At 40.7% G+C, this 16,487-nt stretch overlaps 1 protein-coding gene across 1 annotated transcript in view; it reads right to left on the reverse strand.

Moving 5' to 3' along the window:
- CC1H1orf87 (chromosome C1 C1orf87 homolog) overlaps positions 1–16,487 on the reverse strand; it is an 85,678-nt gene that overhangs the window by 39,696 nt on the left and 29,495 nt on the right. The window contains 6 exon segments of the mRNA XM_025912684.2: positions 90–187; positions 6,828–6,990; positions 10,728–10,849; positions 12,612–12,875; positions 13,437–13,485; positions 13,487–13,575. Of these exon segments, the coding sequence (XP_025768469.1) occupies positions 90–187; positions 6,828–6,990; positions 10,728–10,849; positions 12,612–12,875; positions 13,437–13,485; positions 13,487–13,575 (785 nt within the window).

The following is a 16,487-nucleotide window of genomic DNA, read 5'->3' on the forward strand; positions in this document are numbered from 1 at the left end:
TTGATAGCTTCACACAAAAAAACTTCTAAAGACAGATTTCAGTATTTAGTATCCTAATAAAGGACTACGTGAATAAAAAATCAACTTACTTTATTTCACCATGATAACCCAAATTCTGGTGGCTTAGCAATGTTTCCAGAAAACTCAAAGTCAGATATAATCCATGTTTTCTGCATATAGCCCTGACCTGCAGAATAAGAAAGAATTTGGAGTTTTGTTATAATGAAATTAAGATTTGAATTTCCTTCCCATAATTAGAACCCATATGATTTTGACAAAGAACTAGTACCCAGGAGTGAATTATTTCATCAGGATATCACTCACGACAATAATATCCCACTGAATGAGCACTGGGTGATATTTGGAATTGTTCAATCACTGTATTGTTCACCTGGGACTAATAGAACACTCTATGTTAAATATACTGGACTAAATTTTTAAAAATTAAAATAAAAAAAATAGCAAATTTGTATTTGGTTGGTGCCGAGGTATTGCTCATTATTCAGAAGCCATTGGACTTTGAAATGTTGGTCTTAAAATTTGTCAGCAATGGAATTGGTGGTTAAGGCCTAGAACTTATATACAATTATTATATAGGTAAATTGCAAAAAAAAAAAAAAAATTTGTGTATCTCCTTTGATTTATAAAACAAGCTTGAGGTATTAGCATGGTCAATATTGCTATCTGCATTTAATATATGACAAAACCAAGACTTAGACTAAGTCACTTCCTTGATGTTACACAGTTAATAAATGATGGAACTTAATCTAGAAACCAGATGCCAAATACATTCCTGTTGGATGATTGAATAAGGTGTCAGTGCTGTTTCCCAAGTACTTAATATTTTCTTAATTTAGCTGACAAATCAGTTCAGTTCTCAGGTTGGTGGGTGGATGGCACTGAGATTCAAACATGTCAGACTTTTAGGGGTATGATAACATGTGTTGTGTGTTTATCTTGCTGTTTAAACATGGACTTTGGAATGAAACAGGACTCATTTTGGACACCAACTCTGCTTTCTGTGATCTGTGTGACCTTTCTGTGCCCAATGTTTCATCTACTAAGTAAGACTAGTATTTTCTACTTCCTAGACTTCTGTGAGGTTTACATGAGAAAATAAACAATTAGAATAGTGTCTGGCTTCAAGTTAGGCATTTGATTAATATTTGTTTAAATGAAGAGAAGGAGGAAGGGAGGAGAGAGAATGAGGAGAAGGAAGGGAGGGGAGAGAGAGAAAGGAGAGGACAGAGGATAGAGGGATTAGAGGAGAGGAGAGAAGGGAGAGAGAGAACAAGGAGAAAGAGGGGAAGGAGGGAAAGAAGGAAGGGAGGGAGGAAGGAAAGGACAAAGACAAAGAGATGTCTAATTTAGTGTTTGGATTAAATAGTAGCTACTATTACTACTTTGAAAGGAAGTCCAGTATAGTGACTGTATTAAGCATGTTTTTTATCTTGAGTGATTGTCCCCCCCCCCCCCCCCCCCCCCCCCCCAGCTAGCTAATTCCTAGATTTAGTAAAGGACTGGCTTGAAAGTATGCTTTTCTTTCAAATGCAAACCAACCTCTTTCCTGGGGTTCTCACACTCGGGCTGCTATGCCCTTATCACCCCCAGGGCCAAGTACTAGGTGACAGCCCCTGAGTCCCTGAGCTCACTGAAATAAATCCAACTAGCTAATCCTAAACCTGCTTACCCTGCCTTGCCCCTTCCACAATGAGGGCTCTTGACCACATTTTCCCCTTATTCCCTCTGCTTCCTGACCAACCCTGCTGCTTCTGGTGTGGCCTGTGGGAATGTGCCATGCTCCCTCCCCTTGGAAACTGCGAGTAACACACGATCTCTTCAGTGGCAGTCATCTCCTGATCTGTTGGTCAGACCATAGCTGAATAATAATAAAACCTAGATTTTAAAATAGTGACAAAAAAACTAATCTTGGTTTGTCTTTATGGAAGGAAATAGCAACAAATCTAAGTTTAAAACTTGTACATGTTACTTACTAGGTATAGAGGAGTAATGTCAGGGATGTTTCAAGGAGGGAAAAAAGATCAATTTGAAACATAGAAACAACTTAGTAAGAGTTTATAAGAAGAATAAGAGGTCAGGAAAAATTCCAGGCAGAAGAAAAACATGTAATTAATGGATGAGAAAGAGTATGGTGCTTTTTAGAAACGGCATGTATTTTGACATTACCCACCTACCATAGTTTTCTACCCTTTTCCAGACTGGGCAGTAATTATTTGTTCACTAGAACTTTATTACAAAACCTTGGCTTACTGAGGGCTGTGGTTGTGTTTCATTCATATTTCAATCACCATTGTCTAGCACCATACTGAAAAATAAAGTATTAATAATTTTGAACAGATGAATACATAGATGAACAAGGAAGCGAATGAATGAGATGAAGACAGAAAAAAGTAGAGTGTGTATGGGCAGAGATGGGCAAAAGTAACTTTAGAGAGGTAGAAATGAGTGACATTATGCCATTTTAGTCCGTAAATAAGAATGGAATTATCCTCATGATTACAGCATGTTGATGTATTTTTAAACATCAGAGGTTATTCTAAAAACAGTTGATTTACTTCTGGCAACATTGAGTTTTGCTCTAGGCTAAAATGAACAGCAGATTAGAAATAGTACATCAGGGTTCCTAGAAGCAGATTGATTGATAGCTGCTAAGAACTGACAGTTATAAAGGAGCAAATAAATAAATAACAACAACAAAAAACCCAACATCTAGCAGAAAATCCTGCCAACCTAGTGTTACTCAGGATTATTACTAAAATTCTTTAAAGCATGAATATGTATAATGATGACCCTTATCCAATGAGAAAGGATTTCATTATCTGTAGTTTCTTCTGTTTAGTAAGGAAATGTTTTTTAATCAAATGTAAATAAAATGTCTACATTATTTAGAAAATTCCATGTGAAATATTTATTTCCCCAAAATGCTCCTTGAAAGAGTAGTACACAGATGCTCTCTCAACTTCCTCTCTTCCCACTTAGGGCTCCATTTGCATTTTACCCCATCACTGTACTAAAACTGTATTTGCTAAGTCACTGGTAGTTTCCATGGTTTGAAATTGTGTGAGTACTTTTCAGTCCTAATTATAGATGGTATCTTCATAGCATGAAACATGGCTGATCATGCCATTCTTCTATAAATCTCTTTTTTGGTTTTCCTGACCATTCCCAGGTCTTGTTTGATTGTTTTTAGTCTCCTTTGCTGGCTTGTCTTCTAACTACTCCTTAACAATGAAAGTCCTCCTCAACCTTCCTTCTCACTTTCTATATGTCCTTGGGTAACGCTAACTATTCCCATGGTTTCAACTCCATATTGAAGACCCTTAAATCATTATTTAATTTCTTACCCCAGATCAATGTGTTTAAAACTGAACTCCCCATCCTGTCCTCCATTCCTCCAAAGCTACTCCTTTTCTGTTTTCTATCACGGTGAAAGGTACCACCACTCACCAAGTTGTGAAAGCCAAAATGTTGGGAGTAATTTTTGATTCTTCCTAATTCAGGGCCCATACCCAGTTAGTCACCAAGACCTACTTTACTAGCGCTATCTCTCCTGTTCTGCCTTGGTTTAAAACCTCATAATTTCTTGCTTGAATTGTTGGAACAGCCTTCTAAAGGGCTCTCTTTGCCTTTAATTCTTCATATTCCATTAAGGTGCTTTTGGTCGAATTTCAAATTTGATCGTATCATTCATTCACTGTTTAATATCTTTTCATGATCCTTTTGGGCCTTCAGGATAAGGTTAAGCCTCCTAGAAAGACCCTTCATAAACTGGCTCCCACTTTCTCTTCTAACATCGCTTTGAGCAGCATCTCCCACCAATCCCAGCCACCACATACCTGCTGTGTCCTGTCCATTTGAATGACTTACAGTTCCCTGAATTAGCCACGCTGTCTCTCCTTTCAGTTCCATTTCACATTATTCTTTTACATAGAATGCCTTTCCCATCCCTTAGTTTGCTCCTCCTCCCAATTCTTTGTCAAATTCACTTGTCCTCTAAGATTTAGTTTTTGTACCATCTCTTCTGGAGGGTTTTTGAGGCAGGCTAGTTTGGTGTTCCTTCTTTGTGTTTCAAGTTACTGCCATCACTATTTGTCATGCAGAGTTGTGACGTAGTTAAAATGTCACCTTTCTCCTGGGTTCCTGGAGAACTGAGGAACTGAAATCATAATAGTCTCCTCTCCTTAGTGCCTTCGCATAGTGCTCAGAACCCAGGATGTGGACCTATATTGCTTCACCAATCCTGCCAGAAGCCATCGTTGCATCAAGACGTGCTAGAGGAACAGGATGAGGGAGTCCACAGAACGAGGATGGTAGATGTTTGATATGTTTTTAAACTGTTCTATGAGAAGGGCAAAATTTCATTCGAGTGGCAAGACCCATAGATTATCCTTCAAGAATACATTTATTTGAGAGGCTACAGATGATCTGTGAACCCTCTGAAGACTTGGCTGTGAGGATGGCAACCCCCACCCCCCTCAACACAGGGACACAGAGTGCATTGATTTCATGAGAAATTTGAGGAAGCCTGTGATTCTTTCCCCTACGCTCCAAGGAGATTAAGAATTACTGGTCCAAAAAGAAAAGCCCTTCCAACTCATATCCTTTCCTGGTCTACTCTGAAGTCCTGTGTCTAAAAGCATGAATGTTGGGGCACAGCTGCTGCTGTTTTTTTGTATCCAATGTCCCTTGGGCCTCAATTTGTCTCACGTTCTGGGGAAACAGAATTCTATTTTATATGCCTCCCAGACTGTAATATACTTTGAGTGAGTTCCAGATGTCTTAAGAGATGCCAGATGGCTGAAGAGAGGCAGACCAGCTTCAAGGAAAATGTGCCCCATTTCCTTGGATATGAACCACAAATTTAAGCTTTCAGGACCAGCTCTAAGAGCCAGTACTCAATGTGGCCATCACTTGACCCTGGGAAAGATTCCCCTTCCTTGGGCTGTTTTGAGTAATAATTTAACCAAACACTGAATTTTTTTGTTTAATTAGAAGAAAAGGAAACTAGTATTTACTGAGTGCCTCATGTATTAGTGTGCTAAGTACCTTCACATACTTATCTTGCTGAATCCTCCCAATAGATGCAGGAGATAGATATTTCAAACCCAGTTTTTCCAGTGGAAAAATCTAAAGACTCAAAGAGTTTAAGAAAACTTATTTTGAGTCCCAAGTTATTTATGTTTTATTCTCCAAGTATTATCCGAGAACCTTCAAGCTTCATTGATGGTGTTATGTAATTTCCAATCTGACAGAGAATTGCTGCTTCTTACTGATCTTATGAACCTAGTGAAAGCTATCTATGTTGTGTGGAATCTCTGGTAGTGTTCTCTCTCTCTCTCTCTCTCTCTCTCTCTCTCTCTTTCTAGGGACACATGCTTGCATGTGTCATATTCACATATGTACACACACATTTACACCCTACCATGACCTTTGCCTTTGCATGCTTAGTTGACTGTATAAATGAAAGCATAGAGAAAGCTGCTTCTGTCCTGGGATAAGTGTCCACTGTCATTATATTGTGTCCTTGCTTCCTTAGTAAACATCACACGTTCTTTTAAATTCTTTCTCATTTCTAACCTGTTTGCCTAGATGAAAGGCATTTTCCAATCTTTTCTATAGCATTTTCTTTTTCCTTCCCCCCCCCCCCCCCCCCGGCTAATTTCCAATCCCTTTATTCCCCTGGAACTCTAAGTCTTGTATCACAGACTTAATGGATGCTTCCAGATATCTTCTGCCTAATAGAATTCTGATTTTGGCCCTCAATATCCCTCTACTCTTCTGTACTTTGAACCCTGGCTCTACAGCTTGCTAGTTGTAGTCCTTGGATGATTCAGGTGGCCTCTCTGAGACTCAGTATTTTTCATTAAATGGGTATTATAACATCTGTCTGGATTTTGTAGTCATCTGTAAATGTTAAATTAAAATGGTGTAACTAAAGCATTTAGTGCAGTGGTTGGCACTTAGTAAGAACTCAAAGCTTGGTGGTGACAAATTGTTGTTAATGGAATTGTAGTAATACTCATAATTATTATTTGCCCTGTATCTGAGGTAGCCTCATGCCTAGGGTTTGTTTGGCTGAAGACAATACTTGAGTTAATATGGTTCTGGATCTTCTTCCATAAGACACATCTGTACTGTTAATTAATGTTCCCAAACAGCAGACTAGTCTCTATCAGCAATAAATCACACTAGTTCCTAAACTTTGGTGTTCCTAAAGCATGAGATACCACATGCTGATGTCACTGGAAACTGGTACAGGGTGTGAGAAGTGAACATTTGGCCTTGGGAAAATATTTATTTTCCATCGTGAAATGTTACTTGGGTGTTGTCATATTTTCTATTATTTTTTAAAAAAGTTTTTAACGTTTACTTATTTTTGAGAGAGAGAGACAGAGCACGAGTGGGGGAGAGACAGAGAGAGAGAGAGAGACACAGAATCCAAAGCAGGCTCCAGGCTCTGAGCTGTCAGCACAGAGCCTGACATGGGGCTCGAACTCACGAACTGTGAGATTATGACCTGAGCTGAAGTCAGACACTTAACTGACTGACCCACCCAGGCTCCCCTCATATTTTCTATTATTATCATAAAACGTATCCCAGTGTAAGTAATTCCTGGACCGATTCTGCACATTCCATAATTCCTTTTCGTCGTCGTCGTCTTCTTTTTTTTCTCCTCTGAGGCACAGAAAACAAGTGTATAATGTGATCCACAGGCAGAACACAGATCATAACTGTGCTTTCTTATAGACCCAATGCCCTGAGGTAGCCTTTGGAGATCAACACATCTGAACTCTAGTTTTGGTTACCTTGGGTAGGGGCAGGGAGCCAGAAAATGAGCGATCTTCTTTTTGAAAATTCCGACTGAGGTTCTCTATGTTGAGTTTCCCATTAGTTGTCCTTAGTGCCATCAAGATCTCCGACAGGCTCTTGCTCACTTCTGACTGTGGGCTGGCATCTTGACGAGCAGTACTGTTTGGAGGAGCAGGGGAAATGCTATGAAAAGATGATCCACCCAAAGCTGTTCTATGTTTTCATACTGGATCTCTCACCCCTGACATACACTGTGGAACCAGAGAACCCACCCAGGAGGGTCTTCTAAATCTCAGTAACCTGGTCATGGCATCTGAGCATGAAGATTTGCTACATTCATTCCAATCGATTCCATTCTCCTGACCACTAGAGTCTCTTCTCCATGAGGCACCAACCAATTCAACTAGAACATAAACCAAACTTTGTAACCTAATCTCTAACTCTTTTTTCCAGGTTGAGAGAAAAAATTGGAAGTGACCACAGTAGTTTACTTTAGCTGCCTGATCTTACTTCTCTTAGGCCCAGATAATTATTGATGGGAAATCAAATTTCCAAACCGCTCATTGCCACAAGCAAAGCAAATCAGATCCTGCCAGATCTCTGTAACCAGGGAACCTATTTAGAAGGAAATCTTGAATCGAGTGAACTTCCTCTGTTATCCTTGACTTTGCAATTTGTATCTGGAAAACCCAGAAAAGTTTTGGTAATAATGATTTTGCAAATGTTTATAATTATTAAGATGGTTTATCTCACTGACTATTGTTACTTTAAATAATAGGTGAAAAACCACAGGATGATAAAAATGTTACAGTCATTTACTTATTTGATTTAACTAGTGAGATTTTTACTCATTTAGCATTCACATGATGTTCCTTCCGGATCCGTCTGAACTGTCTTCTCGGCAGTGGAGCTTTTCCTAATTTCCACCGTCTCAACGTCAAGTGCCACTTCCCTACAGGGACATTCTGTGACATCCCTCAGTCTCCACTCCTGTAAATCAGCCTTCTTTCAGTGGTATGCCAGTAAAGTTTAACAACCCGCTCTCCAAGATAAGGCCCTGATCTGTTAGCATTACTAATTTTTACGGTGCAAGTGCTCCCACCATGGCTGACTTCAAGCTACCAACCCGACGTCACTGAATGAGTATCTGGGAAGTGGTGCTCCCAATTGTCTCTCAGTGGTGCTCCAGCACCCTGTGCTTGATCAGCTCTTTTATAATTCCTTGTTCTTTTCCTTAATAAATCTCCCTCGTGTTGCATTCACATCTTTATTTCTTTGGTCATTGCCTCGTGTCTAACTTCCCTATTTGACTGCTCCATCAGATGTGGATCAACTCTGTTTTGTTTCTTACTATTTCCTGGGGATCTTGTGCAGCACTTGGAATCGATTCTTTTTATATGCATGTATTTAACTTTTACTAAAGGTCATATTGCACCTTCTTTTGCTCTGTGACTCTTACTTGGGCTTTGGCCTAATAGCTAATATTTTCCAAAAGCTTAGTGCAGGAAGGGGTGGCTGTTTGTCTTTGTTTTGGTCACATAGTTTCTTCACCCTCCTTCCTTTGTTCAGAGAGTTCTCTAGCTCAGGAGTCTGCCTCTCACTCCAGTCGAGGAAAATGCTAGCTATTTGGTTTACTAGTCTCTCTTTGCTGATAGAGCACATGACCCAGGCCTTGCCAATCAGATGTATCTGTCCCAGATTTGAATCACAAATTTTCCTTCCTCGTTCCTTTTCTTGCAATGCCATTTCCTGGGGGTAGGAATTCATGAGGCTTTGGCCCCTGACTCCGAACACCAATTGCTAAATGGGCAGGAGTTGTATGGAACCCATTTGTTTCAGCTGGTGGGGTTTCTTAGGAAACCTGCTGCAAGAGTGTGTTTCATCTGGTCCAACTTAGGTAAGGAGAGCCATTGCCACTGTTGTTGCCACAGGTGATGCCGGAGGCTTTTTAAACATCACAGAGCTACCCCATTAAAGGCTCTCCCTGACAGAATGCGCGGGAGAGCCTTTTCCTGAGCAGCACATTGATTAACAAAGAGCCTGGATTCATTACGGGCCATCAGTTCTGCACTTCCACAAACATGCTGTCTGGTTTGTGTAAAGCAGCACCTTCTCTGATGAGTTCAAAATGATCTCTCTGTGCACCTCTTTTACAGAGTAGATATCCAGATGTCCCTGCAAGTGGATAATTAGGGTGCCAATTACATTTAAAAAATTACTCGTTGAGCATCTCCCACGTGCCAGGAACTACGCTCGACACCGAGTTGGCTAGGGCACACGCTATTATCACTAACCTCAAATGTCAAGTACATAGTTACAAGTACCACGGCTGTTAGGCAAGGAAAGGACTGTGGGGCCATACCACAAAGAGATACAACCTGGTCCAGGGCTCAGGAAAGCCTTCCTGTCCAGGACCCATAGTACCCATACCTGCCAATGGGTAACCATGTGTTTTAGTGCATAGCCCACCACCTCTCTGGGCTCAAATCTCATGGTCTGTATTTTATGAAGTGTGGTTGCTGATTATTAAAAATTTCTGTGGCTACAGGCGCCTGCGTGGCTCAGTGGGTTAAGTGTCTGACTCTTGATTTCTGCTCAGGTTATGATCTCACGGTTTGTGAATTAGAGCCCTGCATTGGGCTCTTCACTGACAGTGCAGAGTCTGCTTGGGACTCTCTCTCTTTCTCTCTCTCTCATTCTCTCTCTCCCCTTCTCCCACTCTCTCTCTCTCTCTCTCACAAAAATAAACCTACTTTAAAAAAATTCTGGGGGCTTTATGGCCCTCCATAGCACAGTTGCTCCCAGATATTTGACTCATAGACCCACATGGCAGTGTCACTTTCTTTGCAACTTGAGCCCTTGAGGGAAAGAATGGGCCTTGCCAACCTCTGAATTCACTGTGCACAGCAAGGTGTGCCTGGCAAGCATCTGGTATTCAACGAATGCCAAAAGGGCATGAAAATGGCATACCGTAGAAAGGAATCAAGTCTAACATTTGGCCCAGGGACATTTTTACAGGAAACTCTAGTTCCCTAGAGTGAAGTGATAAATTCCAATATCATGGCTCTTAATCACTGTGTCTCATTATTTGTAATGGAAAGAGTATCTTCTGGTAGGATAGTTTAAAAAAAAGTAAAAACACTCTTCTATAGCATTTACTATGTATCGGATACTGTTTTTGAGAACTTTGCCTTGATTGATTGACTTACCCTTATAAATCTATGAAGTGAAGGGAAATGTCTTATGGTTCCTATTTCACACTTGGAGAATGGAAGCACAGAGAGGGTAGCTGACTGTCCTCAGGTTACATAGCCATTAAATGGCAGAAACAGGAATTGAGCCCAGGCTTTAGGTAATGGAGGCTATGTTCCTAACTACTGCACTTTGTCAACTTTCTTGGAGAACACAGAGACTCTCATGCTTTATTGTGCCTCATCTCTAATGATATTCCTCACATCCTGTTTTTACTTTGTGTCATCTCTTTCCTTTGAGATTATATGAGGGGATTATTGATTCTTGTACCTGAAACCTTTCTTTGCTAGTGCCCGTAAACCAGGAGTTCACTCATGAAGCGTGTTTCTGGAATCATACCTTAGAGACTGGAGCTCTGTGCCAGTATACAGTCATTCCTTACTTCATAATGAGGGTTTTCCTTTTCACATGGCAACCTCATAAAAAAAAGACACATGCTTGATCTCAAGAAACTATGCAATTGTTGCAAATAACTTTCTGTGCTGGCCTTTGTACCAGAGAGAGGAAATGATCAGCATAAGCCCAGTGTTGGTGAAGGGCATGGTGATTCTACCTTGGGTGAGCTTTTCAGGTGAATGGCCTCTGATGTCACCGCCAGCTCTAGAAATCTAGGAACACTATGCCCAAGAAAAGAAGGAAAGTACCCTTGGCCATGATCGTGATAACTCTGACTCTTGTTCCCATTGCTGCCCACAACTCTTTGGCTTTGCTGGGAGTCACCTGAAGCTGCAGCTTTTAAAAACCAGAGGAGTTTTCCATAGCTCACCTGAAAATCCAATATGAAAAAGAACGCTGTCATTTAACGTACATATAAGGGAAATAAATGCCCATAAGGGAAATGCCTGTTGAGGTAGAGGGTATTTGGAATTTTTTTTTACCATTAAAAGTTTCTAAAACAGCCTTAAAAATATAGTATGATAATTATTAGTGCTTTTGAAAAGCAAATATTCCTACTATCCCCCCTTCCTGATTGCCTTGTGGTTGGGTAGGGCTATGGGAACAATTCTGGCCGATGAGTTGTGAGCAGAAGTGACATGTGCTCCTTCTGGTTGAGGATTAAACTGCTCACACGAGCCACTCCATAGCTCTCTTTTTATCCCCCTCTGCCAGCATGTCCAAAAATACTCCAGAGTTGCTACCTCATCCGTGTGGGTTTGGGAGCTAAGATAATGGCAAAACTGTGCCTGACCTATTAGGGAAGTGTAAGTGAGAAGTAAACTTTTGTTGTTTTGAGCCACTGAAATTTTGGGGCTGTTTGTTACTACAGCATAACCTAACCTCTAGCTGCTCTCTCACATCTCATATATTTATTATATATAGCATTTGCTTGTATTTAGATATATCTAGCAGATATGTTCGGATTATTTGAGGACAAGGTCTTATTAAGCTAAGTGAAAAATCTCAAGACACCCCCCCCCCCCACCCAGTCCTTTTTTTCTTTTTAAACATGGGAAAGGACTGAAAGAATGTTGTCCATTTCCATTGCTGGTCTGGATGACATCCTACAGACTCTGGTGGACATACAACTCCAGGGCAGTTGAGGGATAACCATGGGGGAGGGAAGCTATATAAGGTTCTGACATAAAATCAATCTCAGGCCAGAGAATTTGATTGAAGATTCACAGTGGCTGTACTAAGTTGACACTGTATTGCTAAATACTTCTCATCAATATACAACTAATTATAGTTGGTTAGTTGGTTAGAAATGGGCAGGAGAGAGAACTAACATTTGTTTGAATACCTACTAAATGCTAAGCATGCGGCCAGGTAATTTGCACTTATTATATTACTAAATTCCCAGATTACCCCTATGAGGTTTGTTTTAGCCTGGTTTTCTACACATGTTCACTCATGATTTACCCATTGCTATTGCTTTTTTCTATTGTAGGATATATTCCTCTAGCACCCTGGTTACACTTGGACTATGCTTTGTATCTACCCATAAATGTGAGCTTGGGAAGTGCAGTGTTCAGAGCAAGAACCCTGGACTTGTCACTGGGGAGCCTCAATCTCTGCTTTGGGTCCACCATTAATTCTCTGAGTACACTAAGCAATTTCCTTTCCCCACTCTGGATCTCAGCTTCCCAATTAGTCAAATGGTGGTGAATTGTATTTCAAATATACCTCCCACTTCTAACTCTTTAGGGAACTCTCTGCAATGATACATCCTAGTCAAATTCTCCATTCTCATCTCAGAGCCTACAGACTGACCGACATGTAAGTTGACTCAAGTGAGCCCATTTTCCTGAATCTGTAACCCAATAGTGCACAGGGCAGATAATGAGTCAGGAACAGCAGTCTTTCAAAAAGAAATTAAATAGAGCTAAGAGACTTAATCCATTTTCTATTCTGGTTTCTTCTGACTAGAAATTTCCACATATGAATACAAATAAGCTTTGTATCTTAGGAGTCAATAGTAAAGGTTATTTTTAAGAAAAAAAAAGAAACTAAAATTTTAATTCTACTCTGGTGCGTACAAGTAAAATAAACAAAAGGAACCCATGCTTAGAATAGCAACATGGCTGTACCATTTCTGGAGAGCCCCTCTTAGAAAATCTCTGGCAAAGGATCTTGACTATTGGTAACTGTAGAGGGACTTCCTGTCTTAAGAAAAGGTGGCTTAGCTGAGACTGGAGAAGAAATCCTGAAGAGATAGGATCCAGGATCTTCAGCTCTTTCTGAAGCTTTTCTAGGAAGCCAGAACTCAAAGGGCGCGAGCTGAGTTCTCTTCTGACCAGGGCAAGAAGAAAAGCGTCTTCTCTTGTTGTTCCACTTGGCCTCTGGCCAAAATCCTGACACAAGAGCAACAGCAACAATCAATTAACACAGTTCTAAAATGAGAAGTGACGGCCAATGCAAAGAAGCAGAAGCCTAGTGGGGCTGATATCAGAGCACCCACTTTCAGGCCTCGCCTAGAACAGTGCAAGCTGGTAACACCTGGAGGTTGGTATTCATTCTGGGCATATTTATTAGTTTGCAATACCTCGGGACCGTTGCCTTCCGAAGAAGAAAAGAAGAAAATCATTTTAGAGTGCATACTCTGTTAGAAGGCTACTGAAGGTATATCATCCGTCTTCTACAAAATAACTTTTTAAATTATAAGAGAATTTAGAATGCCAAGTTTTAGAGACCCATTGTCTCCAGAGGAAGAAGGTGGAAGAAAGATGAGAAGTTCAGTTGAGACAATCAAGGTTTGCCTGTAAGCTCACCAAGGAGCTTCTTGGAATCTTCATTATATGGCCTCTAGCGTCCCTCTCAGACTGTCTCATTATCTGCTGCACATCAAAGTCTACAGGCAACAAATAATACCCTTCATCCACAATAGAAAACAAGGCAAGTCTCAGTATACGTACTTTAGGTTGGTCAGAGCTGTCCCTTGCCATCTGTTCCAAAGACCAGTCTCAGGTTTCTCCCGGGGAGGCCATGGATATAGGATAGGGACTGGTCTCCAGTTGGTACTGAGCTACAATGGACATTTGCCTGGATGGGAATCTTAAAGAAACAAAGACAAATGGTAGTAAGGATCAGAAGGAAAGAGGAAAAGAGAAAGAAGAAAGGAGAATATGAACGAGGAAACAATCTCTTAAAACACATTCCCAGTTCTAAGTGACTTCAGTCCATAGAGTGACTGAATCAATGAGTCCCCAAAGAATGCTTGTCTCAACATCAATCTCAGCATTATGCAATTCATACATTTGACAAATATATTAACAGTAAAACAGTGCCGTTTCATTTGTGCAAGAAAGAAGGTATCTGCGACAAAGGAAAAATAGGTATATCATAAGGCATTTATAGGGAAATATAGGGTTCTTATTAGAGATAAAAGTATCCTTAGGCTGTGTGTGTGTGTGTGTGTGTGTGTGTGTGTGTGTGTGTGTGTATTAAGCTCCACACCCAACGTGGGGCTTGAACTTACAACCCTGAGATTAAGAGTCCCATGCTCTATGATGGAGCCAGCCAGCCACTCCTTTAGACTGTTTTAATTAACAGATTCAGGAAGAACAGCAAAGGCAATTGTGAGTTTTGTCAGGAATGGAACAGAAGAGATTCAAAAGCCCAGAATATTATATCCCAAGGGCAACGTTCATAAAGTTTACAATAGAATAAATGATGGAACAAAGGTGAGTGATGAAGTACCATTCCCTCTTGCCATGGTGTAGGTGTATTACTCATGTTTTTTATTGTCTGTATTTTATGACGTTTTGACATCTCAGGTAGCCTTGCTGGCTGGAAGAGACTGCCCTTCCCAGGGTTCACGAATTTCTCACGAAGCAAATATTTCCCCTGCCCCCAATCAACCCAGTCCAGATACTGGATAACTAGGGACCACCCCTATGCTCAAACCCTGCTGGAATTATTCAAGCTAGCCAGTCCTAAGCTGTTTCCCCTGTGCTGCGTTGCCTTTCCTGTGGAAACCTGTATAAAGACTGTAGCCTGTGCTGTCCCCTCACTTCTGCCTCCTGACAGAGCTTGGTCCTTCCTCATGTGTTCCTGTGATATGTGGCATGCCGCCTTTGTGTGGGAAACGTAAGAAACTATTCTCTGAAAGGCAGTTGTCATTATATCTGTTACCGTGTCATACCAGATAAAAATAAAATCTTGGGAATAAATTGAGACACACAAAAATAATCCTTTTTGATGTCAGGTAATTGAAAGGAGACATTATCAGAAGGATTCACTGAAAGCTGAATGTCTGTACTCAGTTGATAGTCATGTTGAATAACCAGTCAGTATGGATAGCAACCTGTAGGTGCTTTATAGTCGTGAAGCATTTTAAAGAAAAATCAAGAGGCTCTTTAGAGTGGGAAGAGTGAGCAGGAGTGGTAGAGAGTTCTAGAATAGGCATAAAAAATAATGACATTGGGGAGCCTAGGTTGCTCAGACAGTTAAGCATCAGACTCTTGTTTTCAGCTCAGGTTATGTTCTCATGGTTTGTGAGATCAAGCCCCGTATTGGGCTCTGTGCTGACAGCATCGTGCCTGCTTGGGATTCTCTCTCTCCCCCACTCTCTGCCCCTCCCTTTCTGGCATGTATGCATGAGCATTTTCTCTCTCTCTCAAAATAAATAAATAAAGGTAAAAAAAAAAAAAGGAATTGTTCAAAATTTACCCCCTAGTGAATTGTGCAGGTAAGATTTGAAACCTACATTTCCCCCACTACCCCAGGAGGAGAGAGATTCCACATTCAGTCCACAGAGCAGTTTCATCCTATAAAATGTTTGGTTAGGTATTTCAGGTGTTTCCTAGAACTTTTTCTTTTTCTTTCTTTAATTTTTTAAAAACATTTATTCATTTTTGAGAGACAGAGCGTGAGTGGGGGAGAGGCAGAGAGAAGGAGACAGGATCCAAAGCAGGCTCCAGGCTCTGAGTTGTCAGCACAGAGCTCGATGAGGGGCTCAAATTCACAGACCAAAAGATCATGACCTGAGCTGAAGTTGGATGCTTACACAACTGAGCCACCCAGGCGTCCCTAGAACATTTTCTTAGAACAGTATGTTTCTTTGGAAATTATTTGTAATATAAAACATTTCTATTTTCAGCCACATACAAATATTTTTCTGCCTCTGAGAATTGATACACTTCTATATTGCAGGATTCTTTAAAAAAATATTTTTAATGTTTATTTATTTTTTAAAGAGAGAGAGAGAATGAGCAAGTGAGCAGGGGAGGGACAGAGAGAACAGGAGACACGGGATCTGAAGCAGGCTCCAAGATCTGAGCTGTCAGCACAGAGCCCAAGGCTGGGCTTGAACTCATGAACCATGAGATCATGACCTGAACCAAAGGCAGATACTTAACTGACTGTGCCACCCAGGTGCCCCTATACTGTAGGGTTCCGAAGGAGCATTTATCAATACTTCACCATTCCAAAGGAGTCAAGGTGTCCCTTTCCTCATTTAAACACCACAGTTTATTGAATGCCTTTATCTTCACTACAGATACAGGTGAACAAGGCAGGTATGCTTCTTGCCATCACAGATCTTTTAGCCTAGATGTCCACAGACTAAATTTTATAGGCTCTCCTACGGAAAGAGGAAATTATATTCTACTCCCAGGACTGCTGTGAGGAATGAGTATTATAATGTATTTTAAACAATTTGTAAATTCTAAACCTTGATTTGTCATTTGCTGTGTGTCTCAATAGAGTGAGAGCTCTGTGTGGGCCAGAACAGTCTGGTACCCCACTGACTCCCAGCATTTAAGAACAGTGCCAAATTTGAAGAACAAATAGAGAAACACAGTGTGAGAAAGGTGACGATGGTCTGTTCAGGCCCTGTGGCGTGTGCCTGGCTTCAGACTTTTCCCTTTGCTGACACCAATCACCCGGGGCTGTTGTTTTTCCAAACATTGTATCCACAAAGTGTCAAAGAAGATAACATGGAAGATGTTGATCAAGAATTACCA

The sequence above is a fragment of the Puma concolor genome, chromosome C1 (genome assembly GCF_028749965.1).
Source record: "Puma concolor isolate L17-30 chromosome C1, mPumCon1.1.hap2, whole genome shotgun sequence".
NCBI lineage: Eukaryota > Metazoa > Chordata > Mammalia > Carnivora > Felidae > Puma > Puma concolor.